The sequence below is a fragment of the Dermacentor albipictus genome, chromosome 6, assembly GCF_038994185.2.
Source record: "Dermacentor albipictus isolate Rhodes 1998 colony chromosome 6, USDA_Dalb.pri_finalv2, whole genome shotgun sequence".
Classification (NCBI taxonomy): Eukaryota; Metazoa; Arthropoda; class Arachnida; order Ixodida; family Ixodidae; genus Dermacentor; species Dermacentor albipictus.
The window spans coordinates 3,094,240-3,108,462 of record NC_091826.1 but is presented as its reverse complement, the minus strand read 5'-3'; the positions used below and the strand labels follow the sequence as shown (position 1 = coordinate 3,108,462).

Sequence of the window (14,223 nt, the reverse complement as noted above, 5' to 3'; positions counted from 1 at the left end):
GGAAGGGGAGGTAGGGGTTGCATACTGAGAGCTTCATCAAACTGAAGTAGATCATACAGGAATGCAGGAGCGGCTCGAAGTCCTCTGACCCTGCTACCCAATCTTGACAATGTGGGCCCTCTATTTTATGAAGGACACCTACAGTCTTGCATTGATATCGCCTCTCAATATGCCCTTAACATGTTTGCCACCACGTATTTGTTTGCGCGTATCCTGCATGCCACTATTTTTGCGTGCAGGAGCACACGAAACTCCTGTGACGGTTGTGCGGGCTTGCAACAGCTTCATCGCTGTGCCCCATCTTCGACCATGCACCCTCTAAAGTTGCACCCTCAAAATCCAGTATATATTGTGCATACTATTAATGCAAATAATTCACTTCCATGATTTGTAAGAAAAGCATGACTTGTATACGCTCCAAGACACTACCTTGCGAGAAAAAATATAAACGCATTTGCTCTTAACTCACAGTTCAGCATTCTTGTCGAAGTTCCACATTTGCACCTTCAGTGAACTCTGCTTGCGACATTCACATTGACCTTACGTGACATTTGATAAGCACATGAAAATATATTGACCCTTTTCACGGCGATACTGTGGGCATTAACATGTTTGATCACATGGTGACGCATCCATTGCTTGCCTCTACTGCCTCCGTTGCCTCCGCACTTACAATGAGTGTGTATGACAGTGGTGCGGCTTAGCAAACCTCTGTTTCAGGAGATATCGTAGATGGTGAATGGGTGGACGACACAAAGCTTTGGCCACAGCTTCAGAGAACATGCAAAAGTGTTTTGGAAGCTGATTAAGCTATGTCCAAATGGCGCGAGCAAGATATATGGTGCTTGTTTTAAAAGCAAGGCTAAATATGTATTCCGAGCTATCCAAACTTTCCGCTCATGAATTCAATCAGGATTAGTGTGTTTTGCTCTTTGTTTTTTATTTGCCAAATATTTTTAAGCAGCAGGTTATCACATTTGATTCAGTAAATTTCCTTGGTGCCATCACTGTCTGATTATTTCTGCCTAATCGCTCGTGGGTGTGCTCAGTTCAGATAGATTTGTTCTTGCTGGGTGCAAGGCTTAAAACATAGCCTATTTGTCCATTGTAATACCTTGTGGGAAAGATGTATTATCGCTGGTAACTTGCCGACTCTTGTAGATTGTCGCGAAACATTCAGCTTCGACCATTCGTGCACTATCGTTGTAGTCCGTCATTTATGGTGCGTGTATGGTGTGCATATATTAAAGTGTGCACCCATTCACTTACTGACATGTTGGCGATAGAGTGAGCATAATATTTCGTGCCAGTTGGGGTAAATGTGTGTACAGTAAAACCTCGTTAAACCGTACCCACTTAAACAGTAGTTTCGTTTTAAAAGTAGTAAAGTCAAGTCCCCGACTCAAAGGCCATTGAACATGATGTGTTTTGTATCTGCATAAAGCGTACCGGCTTATTGAATACGTATCGGTTAACACGTAGTGTTTTCACTTTTCGTCGTGCAAACACGGTGGTATGTCGTCTCCATCAGGCGGCCTGGCAGAACAACAAGCCTCAGAGATCAGAACGGCCTCCAAGCGTCCTGTGCATTTGTGCGTGAAGGCACATCAACATCATTTTGCCGCCGTGCCAGAGAGTGTTGCGGCGTCGCGCAAACAAGGACTCGCATTATTATCAAAGCTAGGATACAAAAAAAAGACGCCGTGTGCTCAGCATAGAAGAAAAATTAGGTACCGTTCGTGCTATCGAACATGACACGAAGAAGCTGGCACACGACACGGGTCTACTGTTGACTACTGTGTACGGCATTTGGAATGCGAAGAAGTTGCTCGGCAGCGCTGCTGCGACCACGAAGAGATGTAGCCTACGAGGTTTGACTTTTCGCCATCATTGCCTCTGTTGTTGCCGAAGTGTCACCTAGCGACAGTGATGAGGACGACACAAGAAGTGACAGCATGGGCGATTCAGGCCCGACATTGGCAAAAGCTGCGCGTTACGTTAGCCTCATGAATACAATCGTAATGATGAGAACAGCACCCTACAATGAAAAAGGCGTCCCGCGACTTCTGCAACGCTACCGCACCCGTGCACAGAGAATATGCAACGCAAACGAGGAATCTGCCATGTGAGTGTTTGCCGATAATAGGGGGCTGGCTGAAAAGCTGGCTTGCAGCTTCAAAAAGTTTGAGGCCCCTCTCGTCGCTACTAGGCCGCCGCGGCATCAAACGAAAAAAAAAAAACACTTTTGTCGCGCGAAGTGAATAAATACTGCATGTCTTTTTCCCCTTTCATCGCACTCTCTCTGAGTTCCCTTTTCGACAGGTAAGTGGGCAATCTCATGCTATTTCGGTTAAGCAGTACTACCGTTTAGTACATACTTTTTCCGAGCTTCGGACAACTACGGTTTAATGAGGTTTCACTGTATACTCGTGGACAACTTTCTGTGGCTATGAAGGGAAAGCTACGGGATCATGGAAGCTGCACATATATTACCGTGCCAAGCAGTCTGGCAGCGTTTGACAGTGCTTTTGGTTGCTCGGAACAGACGTTGAATTGACACAGCTTCCATGTGCAATAAGTTTCACGTTGCCCAGATGCAGAAGGGCAAAGCTGCAAAATAAGTAAACCTTTAAACTCAGTGGTGTGTTCTGTCTTATTTACCTGTTGCTTGTGTACCTGTTTATGTTTTACTTTCTTCAGCCTAAACTAATGTGGACTAAAACGCGGGTTTCTTTTCAGAAGTGCTCTTACTTGTGTGCACTTTGCCTCCGTAGCTTTCCCTTCATAGCCACAGAAAGTTGTCTGCGAGTATAGATACTGTGCATAAAACATACTATGACAGGAAGTGGTGCTATTGTCTTTGTCATTGTTTAACGAGTGGTACTCACTCATGCCAATGTTCCAGGGCTGAAGCACTTTCTTTGGAGGTTAGCGATACAATGCGGGCGGATGAACAAATTTCTGCATCCTTGAAGAAAGCCGTACATCTTGAAGTGTTGTAGCATGTACGGACAGTTGCAGAAATGGTCCGCGAACTTGGCTACACAGATTTATCCCATTCCTTAATACGCTACTCACTATTTTTGCAGCCGACTACTGCACATGTCATCAATTCACATGATTCAATTCGGCATGATTGCAGCACAGTGAATCAGCAAAAACTTAGTTGCATTTCCGACAGCCGATGGCACAGAAGCAAGGTCAAAGCCGTGATGGTTTCGTATGTATGTGCTGTCGCGCGACATGCGGCGCGCTGCTGAAAGCACCATCTCGTTCCTATAGAACAAATTGCTCTGTGAAAAGGGTCAATATCGCAAAAGCTTCGTTTCGTTTAGGTGCCAACATTGCATTCTGTCTGCATAAATTTTTTTTTTCATTATGAGCATTCTTACTGGCGATGGGATGAACCCACTAAGCAATGCACCTTTTTGTTTCATAGTAGGCAATGCAATTGGAAAGCGATGCTGAAGACAACATTCGCACAATCATTCTGAAAGCCCACTTGGTGCTTCGACAACTAGCTTTAAGATGGATGACATGAGACGTGCTTGCGTCACTGGGTCCGTCATGCGCAGTCTCTGGGCCACGAAGAGACCAAAATGTTCGAGGCCGTCTTCAGCTGTCACAGGCGGGGGTGTTAGCGTCTGTGTGCGCGCATCGCACTGGAGGGTGTCACAGTCTCCGCCTGGGTGATCGGAGGTTTCAACAGAAGCCGGACGGGGCTCGAACGACTCAACGGCATTCTTGAAGTCTTTGCGCCGCCTGCAAAGTATGATGCAGTCACACAAATGTCAGTCAGATCTGTCATGAGAGGTAATGCGACTATAACACCAAACTTGTGGAAGTCATGGGTTCGAATGACGGACGCATTCCAATAAGCCTAACTGATGTAAAACAAGTGTACCGTGCTTTGGATGCACGGTTAAGAACCTTCCAGGTAATAAAAATTACTAATTCCCTTCACTACAATGTCTCTCATAGATTACACTCATGCCACCAATAATGTGTTGCAATGCTGCTATGACATGGCATTTTGCGCCCAAAGTGCGCTATTTTATATTTAATGTGATTAGCGTTCTTGCCCTACTCCAGCCATTTTGAGCATATCTACCTATTTAGCCACTTGCGCCGACCCAGTGGTTTAAGTTGTCTCATAGCCTAGATCACTAGGTATGTGCTCGTGGTCTTAATGCCGGTGTCATTGTTCCATAGTCCTCACTCTAGCTTCGTGATCTGACTCTTGTCATGTTGTTGGCGTCACGCCTTCTATGCCGACCTAGTGCACCTCTTTGTCTAATAGCCTCGACCGCTAGGAATGTGCTCCTGGTTACAATGCTGTTGCAGTAATTTCATTGTTGTCATTCTAGCTTTGTCATCCAACTCTCCTCATGCCATCGTCGCGAGGCAATCATTGTCATACAGTCGCCATGCATTTGTTTTGACACCGCTGTCATGATGTCGTCATGGACATTCCATTGTCATCACTCCAGCTTCGTGATGCTGTCGTTGTCACACCATCATCGTCACACAGGCTTCATGATACAGTAATCATCATGGCATTGTCATACATTTGTCATCACCCCATTATCTTGATACCATTATCATGCCATCATCGCCATTGTGTCATGGTGCATTACGTTGTCATATCATCGTTGTGATGCTGTCGCAGTTCTTCCATCGTTATCATTCTAAATTTGTCATCCCATTCTTAGCATGCCTTCGTCGTCATACCATTATCATCACGCTGTCATTTTGCCATCGTCATCACTTCAGTGACATTATCCCGTTGCTGTCATAGTGCCTTTGGCGTTCTATCATCGTCAATCCTTCTTTGTCATTCTATCGTAATCGTGCTGTCATTATTCACTCTTGATTATGTCATCGCTGTCATGCCGTCATCACCGCAGCGTTGTCGTAAGATAGTTTCTATCATGCATTCTTTATCAGATCGTTGTCATGCCATTGTGGTCGTACCATTGTCATCACTTCTGCTTCCTCATATGACTCTCATCATGCCGCCATTGTCACGGCATCATCATCATACAGGCTTGATTATATAGTCGTCTTCACATCATTGTCCTCGAAAACTCTTCGCTAAGGCATTTCCCTCATGTGTTGTGATGTCATTGTTGTCATGCCTATGTCGTGATGCAGTCGCGTTCGTTACACTGTCGTCATTCTAATTTTTACATACTACTGTAATTATTCTGCTGTTATCATGCCATCGTCGTCGTCAGACAGTTGCTATCGTGCATCCGTTGTGATACCGCCATTGTTATGCCATCGTGGTCAAGCTATCATCGTCATTCGATTGTCCTCATGTCTTCATCATCACGCCGTCATCATAGCATCATCATCGTTGTTGAATAATCGTCTTCTCATTATCGTCATGCCATCTTTATTTACTGCTTTTGTCATTCCATTGATTTCATTCCTTCTTCGTCATACAATTTCTTTCATGCCATTAGGCTCATGGGTGACCACGGCAAAGTGGGACGATAAAGGAGTATGTCGCACATAGCAGAAGCAACGAAATTCTCAGAGTGACTACTACAGATGTTAAATAAATGTGACTTCAGGAACACTATGCATCGCTAGATTGCTCAAATGCTTATCGCATTACCAGTGACAGTCATCGTGAGATGTCTTCCGCCATATTTTTTTTTATTGCTGTGCATTTTGTGCAATGTAGCAGCATTTGATTTGCGATTTTCAAGTTGGGGAAAATTTTCTGTAGAAGTCATCAATAGGGTCAATTGCTGAAACTGCTTAATATGACCTACAATTGCCGCACACCTCTAACGCTCTAGCAAGCAGTCAAACTGCACAAACTACTCTACAGTAGGGTAATTACTTTACGTTTTACAACACTGGTCAAAAGATGAGCCACCGCGGTGACTGAAAGCGGTGACAGTTGTCGGGTATCACATTCGTAAAAGCGGCAGGAACGCCATTACCTGTCAACGCTGACTGAGACCAAAACACACTTCCAAGCACTACTATTTTTACTGCCTTTACCCAAGCTGCGGGCCATATTTATCACAGTATTACTTAGTAATAAAAGAAATGATACTTAAATGTCTTCACTGCGACAAATATACATTGTCATGAGCACAATTCCTTTAATAAAGCAAACCTTAATAACCCCTCTATGATTAAGTTCCAGACCATTAGGTAGGCACAAAATGGCAAAGTATTGCTATCTTGTGGATTTGCGTGATGATGGCGTAACGTACATACACGAAACAATTCTGCATAGCTTGTGTCCATCTCATGAGCTCACTTGTCCATTCCCGTGAAATGATTTGAGGGAGGAAGAAGCGGTGCATTGTTTAGGACATTTGGTGGGCACGAGCTGTTTCGGCAAGAAATGCGCCGCTTGTCGCTCACCATTTAATTTGTCAACATTGGGGCTGCACTTTGCAACCCGCAGTGTTAGTGAAATCAGGCTGAGCCACTGCTCTGTTTCAGGAAGAATTGAAATGCATGCACACAAGGAGATGCACATGCAGATGGTCACTCAGGCCCTGTGATCTCAAAAATAAACTGCTGCAGAACTCGTCTCACGATCGATGGTAATGCAATCAACAAGACCTGCCATGGTTGCTTAGTGGCTATGGTGTTGGGCTGCTAAGCACGAGGTAGTGGGATCGAATGCTGGCCATGGTGGCCGCATTTCAATGGGGGCGAAATGTGAAAAACCTGTGTACTTAGACTTAGGTGCACGTTAAAGAACCCTGGGTGGTCTAAATTTCCAGAGTCCCCCACTATGGCGTGCCTCATAATAAGAAAGTGGTTGTGGCATGTGAAACCCCATAATTTAACTTAAGATGCGATTAGTATTTGAGCAGTGTAGCAACACACCATGTTTCTGAAGTCATGTTTATTTAGCATCAATAGTGGTCATTCTGAAACTTTCGCTGCTTCGGCTGTATGCGACATACTCCCGTATTGTTCCACTTCGCTATGGTCACCCACAAGCATAGTGGCATGAAAACGACTGTATCATGCTGACACAGTCACAACGATGGAATGTAAACGAAGAAATGATGTCAATGGAACGGGAAAGGCGGTATGACGATGGCATGACAATTTTGAGAAGATTATTCTTAAATGATGATGATGGTTTATTGACAACAGCATGACAACGAAGACATGACAATGAGAAGACTGAGTGCATGATGACGATGGTGTGACGACGACGTTATGAAGACAAAGGGATGATGAATCTTTTTTTCTGGGGTATTACATGCCAAAACCACAATTTGATTATGAGACACGCCATAGTCGGGAGCTCCGGATTAATTTTGACCACGAGTTCCCAAAGCACGGCACATGAGTGTTTTTGTATTTCGCCCCCATTGAAATGCATTCGCCGCGGCCGGGATTTTATTCCGCAACCTCGTGCTTGGCAGTGCAAAGCCAGAGCCAGTAAGCAAGCATATCGCTTTATGACAAAGCTTAGAATGACGACGATGACACAACCACGATGGCATAACAATGGCAGTATCACAATGCATGCATGATAGCGAATCTCTGACAATGCAACAACGATGATGGCATGACAACGATGGCATAATCATGATTGAATGACGACAGAATGATTATGACAGAATGACGTCAATGGCTCGATAAAGGAAGTATGACAACGACGGCATGATGAGAGTTGCATATCGAAGTTAGAGTGACGACAATGGGACGAAAGTGACAGCAACATGAAGGCTGTACGATGACGAGGTGCTGACAGTGGCGTGACGACTGCCGTATAATGAAGCCTGTATGGCGATGATGGAATGACAAAAGTCGGATGACAAAGCTGAAGTGACAATGATAGCATGACCATAATGAAATGACAACGGTCTGACAAAGGATGCATGATAGCGACTGACAGTGATGCAATGAGATGATGGCATGACCGCGATGACATAATCACGACTGAATGATGACAGCATGATTATGATAGAATGACAAAGGAGGACTGACAATGATACAGCAAACTCAGTATGATGACAATGGGAAAACAACAGCGTGATGGTAATGGCATGGACGACTGTGTGAAGAAGACAGCATGATGAGAATTGGATGACAAGTTTACGGTGACCATGATAAAATGACCGCTATGGCATTATGATTATGAGATGATAATGTATTCATGATGATGCCATGATAACGATATCAGGACAACGGGTGATAACAAATGTATGACGACAATGGCATGACGACAGTATGATGAGAGTCGGATGGCCAGAAGTTTGGACTTTTGGTGAAAGCAGTAAAGTCCTACGCCCGAGATGTGTAGCTCGATTACGTCGACCGTCTTCTGCAGTGTCTCCGCCACTTGGCCGTCATGCCCAGCGGTTACCCACAGGGTGATGTCGTCCGCATAGGAGTGCTGCAGGCCCGAAATGGCGGCGAGTTTTCAGTGTGAGAAGGGCGAGATTAGAGAGGAATGGCACATGAACTGAGGCTTGCCGTGTGCCGCAGCTGTCTAGGGGTATTGGACCTGACTTAAAACTGTCTAGCGTAATCTTGGCAGTCCAATTGGAGAGGAACAAGCATATGTAGTAGAAAAAGCGTTCACCGGGTTTGATGGAGAAGAGGTTAGTGAGGGTGGCTTTGTGCGAGATGTTGTCGAAGGCTTTGGTCAAGTCGAGCCAGAGAATGGCCTTCGTGCCCATTTTATAAGTGGGGTCGAGAATATCTCGCGAGAGTTGAAGCATGAAGTCCTGCGTGGAGAGATGGGTACAGAATCCAATCATGGTGAGGAGGAGAAGGTCGGTGTCTTCCACATGATTTTGGAGACAATTGAGGATAACATGCTCCATCAACTTGCCTATATAGGAGGTGAGGGATACGGGGCGAAGGTTTTTGATTGACAGGGGTTTGCCAGGTTTTGAAATAAGTGTGACTCGAGCATCTCGCCACGCTTGGGGGAGTTTGCTTTCCTGCCAGTAGGAGTTCAAGGTCGATTAACACCGATACAGACGTGAGATCAAGGTTTCGGAGGGCTTTGTTAGAGACCCTGTCTGGGCCCGGGCCGAAGTTTTACGGAGTTGATTTAGTGCATAGTGCACTTCCGCGTCAGTGACGTCCGTGTCGAAGGTCTTGTTAGGGAGGCCTTTGTAAGTGGGGAGGGGGTCGTTGTGTGACGTGTTTAGATAGTGGTGATGTAAATCTGCAACCAGATCTTTGTCAATACCTTGGAATTGATAAATGAGGCTTGATAAAACCTCGTGTTGGAAGGACTTTAATTGCGTAGGATCAAGGAAATGTTGCAACAAATGCCATGACTTTTTGGAGCCTAACTGTCCGTTCATGCTGTTGCAGATCTGTCCCCACTGCTTTCGCGCCAGACCGAGCATGTAGTCTTCGATCCGGCGCTCCAGTTTTGTGCTCCTGCGATACAGCTGGCGGTTGTGCAGTTGACTTTTCCAGTGTTTAAGAAGGCAGGCGTGTGCTTCTTGCATGTGGAGGAGTTTGGTATCTGTTGCGGGGTTAGAATCAAGAGCTACTGTGTCTTTTGTAGTGGCTGAAATATCTTGTTTGAGTGTGTGCACCCACTCGTCAAGGTGTGCACCCATTCGTCACATGAATCTCTGTGGGTGCAGTTTGGTCGTGTAGGTGTCTGAACTTTTCCCAATCTGTGATTTGCATACGGAGAGGGAGACGTTTGTGAGGCATGGTGTTGAAAGTTAAGCAGCGAATGTAGTGGTCACTGCCGAGAGTGTGACCAGTGTTAGACCAGTGGGTGTTGCGTATATGTTTGATGAGGGTGAGGTCGGAGGAGGCGTCCATGCTGACACTGTTCCCTATGTGGGTTGTAGTCTGGTGGTCGTACAGTATAGTGAGGCCGAGTTTCTGGGTGGTGAGAGAGAGTTTAGTGCCTTTGAGATTACTTTTGCGATAATCCCACACAGAGGGGTGCGCATTAAAGTTGCCAACAAATGAGGAGTTGGGCTTTGGCCGCTAGGTGGGTTACCTTTCGGGGGAGACCCGGGATGCCAGGACCTTTGTCTTTGGGAGAGCTATAGAGGTTGAAAACAAAAAGATTTAGGTATCCTTTTTCGTGGAATGATTTCAAGCAAGATGTACTCTGCGTCTGAGCCATCGGCAGTACAGTGAATTGCGGTGATATTGCAGGAGAGGAGGATCGCGATGCTCGCGACCGGCACATCAGGGGGCTGATACATTTTACAGCCCAGTAATTTGGCCAGGCCGTTATTTTCTTGGAGGGCAATTAAATCTGGTGGGGAGGCGATGTGTTGGATGTGGAGCTTGTTTAAGGAAGACATTTTCCTGACGGAGGGACGTGACTAGTTTTTCTAAGGCTGATATTCTGTTGAGCATGTCCCCATGTTGAGGAGGGTTGTGGGAGGTTGCGGCCATCCAACTCGCCTGTGTCTAGGAGTGGCTGCTGCTGCCATTGTGCCTTTTGGTGGTGGTGGAGTTCTGGCTTGTGTCTAGGGGAGAGAAAGAGGTAGATCAACTGCGGGATCTCCCGCGGTTGTGATCCGAAGTTTAGGAACTTCCTCTGTGCTGGGATTTTTGGTGTGCGCGGGATTCGTGGTCATGTACCTCACCTTCAGTTCAAGATGTGTTGGCCTTTTTGTGGGTGCGGATGCATGAAGCAGTGTTTTCAGTTCTTTCCCCTAGTGAGGTGGGAGCTACTGCAGATGATGCAGTTTGGTGCACACATGGGTTCCTGAGTGGGTGGGTTATTTTCACCACATCGGTGACAGAGGTGGGTCACAGGCTCGGGCAAACATCGGTGCGGTGGCCGGTTTGCCGGCAGTTGAAGCAGGTCTCTATGCAGCTATAGAAGGGGTGGCAGACAAAGAGACCCGTTCGGAAGCAGTTCGACCGGGGTACTTTGGTCCGCGCAAAGGTGATTACGGTGGAGGTGGTCTGTCCCAGGTAGCGAGTGGCTGCTACAGGAACCTCTGATTGTAATGGAGGAAGCCGTCGAGGATTTCCGATGCCGTCTCATTCCAGTAGGCATTGTAGGTGATCCCCCATTCAGACTCGTTCAGCGGCAGAATGTAGGCAGCCATGGCGTATGTCTGGGCATCTAATTCGAGAGATTTCAAGGTAACATAGATGCGTGCCGTGGACTTGACTGAGGTGCTGATAGTGAAAGTATTGTTGGTGGAGTTAATACGGATGTCGTCTTTGCTGGTGACATCTTGGAGTGGGAGGTTGAGGCTGCAACATACTGCAGTGAGGAGGGCTGCTGAGCTTATCGAACCAGCGCTCTGGCATGCTGATTCGCTGGCACCCACCACTGCGGGAACGCTAGGCCTAGCTTCTTCAGACGTTCACTGTCAAACTTCTTGCTGTTCAGTGTCGTTATTTTCATTGAAAAAAATTGCCACTATCTGCAATGGCACGAACTCCATTTCTGTAATCTTGACTGTTGGTTTCGAAGTGCAGAAAGCATGACACGTTGCATGATGTAGATTTCCAAAAGTCAGCTTCGCCGCAATACAGCAGTGTTAGACGGTCAAGCACACATTAAGTATTGCACATGTATAGCGAAGCGTACCATGATGTAAAGAGGCAACTGTCACGGCACATGGTATGTATTCTTTAAAGGGACACTAAAGGCAAATACTAAGTCAAGCTAAAGTGATAGATTAGTGCTCGAGAATCTCTAAGGCATCAATATTATCGTGAAGAGAGCCTTACTAATCGAGAAATTGAGGTAAATGCAGGACATTAATTAATGACTCCCCCAGGACATTCAAGCACTTGCCTGATGATGAAAACACTCCTCAGTTAAATTCTGTCACTAGTATTCAACTACTCATCGCAAAAAACATCCTGTAGAAGGATCGACATTTGGGCGAGTTGGTACTGGTTGAACATCTTGAAGGGGCAGCGCAATAAGACGATGACAGAAGGCAGGAAACACACAGGACAGCGCTGAACTCACAACTAACTTTATTCGAAGGCATACACACACTTATGTACACAACCCATCGCCACGTGCTCTCCCGTCCATGGCGTCATTATCAGTGCGTAGGCAAAAAACACGAAACACCATTTAATCTAATGCTAGGTTATGAAGCGGCCTAAAAATTCAAATTCACTATCATGCAAGTTTATCGATGGCTTGCTTATACAACTCTACCCTTTTTTTCTGATATAGAAGGCCTCAATAATCTCCCTCGTAGTCTGATTTTTGTGCGTTTGAATTTGAATTTTTAGGCCGCTTCATAACCTAGCATTAGATTAAATGGTGTTTCGTGTTTTTTGCCTACGCACTGATAATGACGTCATGGACGGGAGAGCACGTGGCGATGGGTTGTGTACATAAGTGTGTGTATGCCTTCGAATAAAGTTAGTTGTGAGTTCAGCGCTGTCCTGTGTGTTTCCTGCCTTCTGTCATCGTCTTATTGCGCTGCCCCTTCAAGATGCAAAAAACATCCTTGTATTGTATTATAGGATGAAACAAAATGCTACATGTCCAGTTCTATTTCATCTGTAGAAAAAAAAAAAGAACTCATTAAAATTACCAATGATCGCAAGCGATCGCGGGCGATCGAAACGTTTCATTTTCGCTCGACCCTGCGCCGCCCACGTTTTCGTGCTTCACTACTTTCCTGATCGCGTAGTGCTGCGCTGGTTTTGCTGGCTCTCGAAACTCGCACAAACTGCAAGTAGCAGAGAATTCAGCTTCCATGTGATGTCGCAGGATGCGCTAATGGTCCACGCCACTTGACCAAAGAGAAGCTGTAGTGGCGAACCCTCTCTTGGCTCGGTACCACCATCTGTCGGGCGCTGTTTTACTCACTGACGGCAGCAAAGTGTGGTGATGGCGTAAGCAACGTCACCACTCCCTTGGATGGATGGCGGGAGATTTGAATTTCGAAAAGGGTATTCGGACCCTTCAGAGTTTTTTCTTGGCATGAAACAAGCATTGCAATGTTTCTGGAGTGGTATGTAAACAATCCCCGCTAAATTAGCATTTGCCTTTAGTGTCCCTTTAATTATACACGCAGGCACCCACCATCTCCTCTCGAAGAACGAGCTATGATATGCCTAATAAGGCAGGCCTTCAGAGCTGTTCTGCGCGTGCCTATGACAATTTGAGCTTTTGGGACAGTAAAACGCATGCATTCATTTTTTCCGATGTTGTCGCAGCCCCTACGGAGACTGAAAAATTAGACGTTGACTGGCAGCTAGTTTCTAAGCCTGGAGTAGTGCCATGTGTATGTTTCAAAGTCTGAATTAGGCCACTCTTACAGATGTTCTTAGGTTCACCTAAACTGGAAAAGAAATAAATGGAGCAGTTTCAGAATGGTTTGCGATAGAATTTATGCTGATAGTGCCTTCATTAGATTATTTCCTGTGTAGAGTGAAACCACCTCATAAACCCATACCTAGAAAGAGAATGATAAAGCGTGGCGACATGGTAGTTAAATAAGTTGGGGCTAACTAGAACATATTTTTTTCTATCTGTTTTCACCAATATGTAATGCCGGCATAATTTTGGCTTCAAGCTTAGTGCGAGCCCTATGCTTCCTTTGTCAACCAGATAAGTAGCAGCATGAGATGTCTCATCATATCATCGGTCAGTCGACCTAGAGCAAAAACATGTCGACATCATGAACGGTACGAAACGGCTACAAACCTTTAGTGTGATCGAACCACAACCATTTGTGTGAGTCAAACCCACGATGTATGATGTTAATGAAGGCAAAGTTAATTAAGATATATTTAATTAAGGCACTCGAACCCACAACATTTGCTGGGAGCTGAATCCCGCGATTGTTGATGTTAATGAAGGTGATGTTAATGCAGGAAGAGTTAATGAAGATACGAGTTGAGGCCCTTGAACTCACAACCTTTGGTCGAAGTCAAACCCTAGGCCTTTGATGGGAGTCGAACCCACCACCTTTGGTGGTAATTAAGGTTAAGTTAATTAAGGCACATGTAATTAAAATGTAGTTAATTAAGGAACTCAAACCCACTCTCATAGGTCGGAATCGAACTCACAACCTTTGGTGTTAATAAAATCAAGGTTAATTAAGGCACATTTAATTATAGTTAAGACACTCAAACCCACAACCTTTGGAATTAAGAGGGATGACTAAGCAAACTGAATGAATTATGGGGTTTTACGTGCCAAAACCACTTTCCGATTATGAGGCACGCCGTAGTGGAGGACTCCGGAAATTTTGACCACCTGGGGTTCTTTAACGTGCACCTAAATCTAAATAC

The 14,223-nt window shown here is 45.5% G+C and overlaps 2 protein-coding genes across 9 annotated transcripts in view; one reads left to right on the top strand and one right to left on the bottom strand.

Annotated features, from left to right (window-relative positions):
* LOC135917044 (uncharacterized) overlaps positions 1-14,223 on the bottom strand; it is a 153,722-nt gene that overhangs the window by 44,026 nt on the left and 95,473 nt on the right. For 3 of the 4 annotated variants that reach the window (XR_011515001.1, XM_065450538.2, XM_070539811.1), the window contains exon 6: positions 3,549-3,762. The exons of the other annotated variant lie outside the window; for it this stretch is intronic. Coding sequence is in view for 2 of the 3 variants with exons in the window: in XM_065450538.2 (XP_065306610.2) it covers positions 3,549-3,762 (214 nt within the window). In the remaining variant the exon portion in view is untranslated. The remainder of the gene's footprint in view (positions 1-3,548; positions 3,763-14,223) is intronic. 4 annotated transcript variants of the gene reach the window in all.
* Positions 1-14,223, top strand: part of LOC135917043 (G/T mismatch-specific thymine DNA glycosylase-like) — a 436,020-nt gene that overhangs the window by 326,822 nt on the left and 94,975 nt on the right. The gene's annotated exons all lie outside the window — the stretch shown is intronic.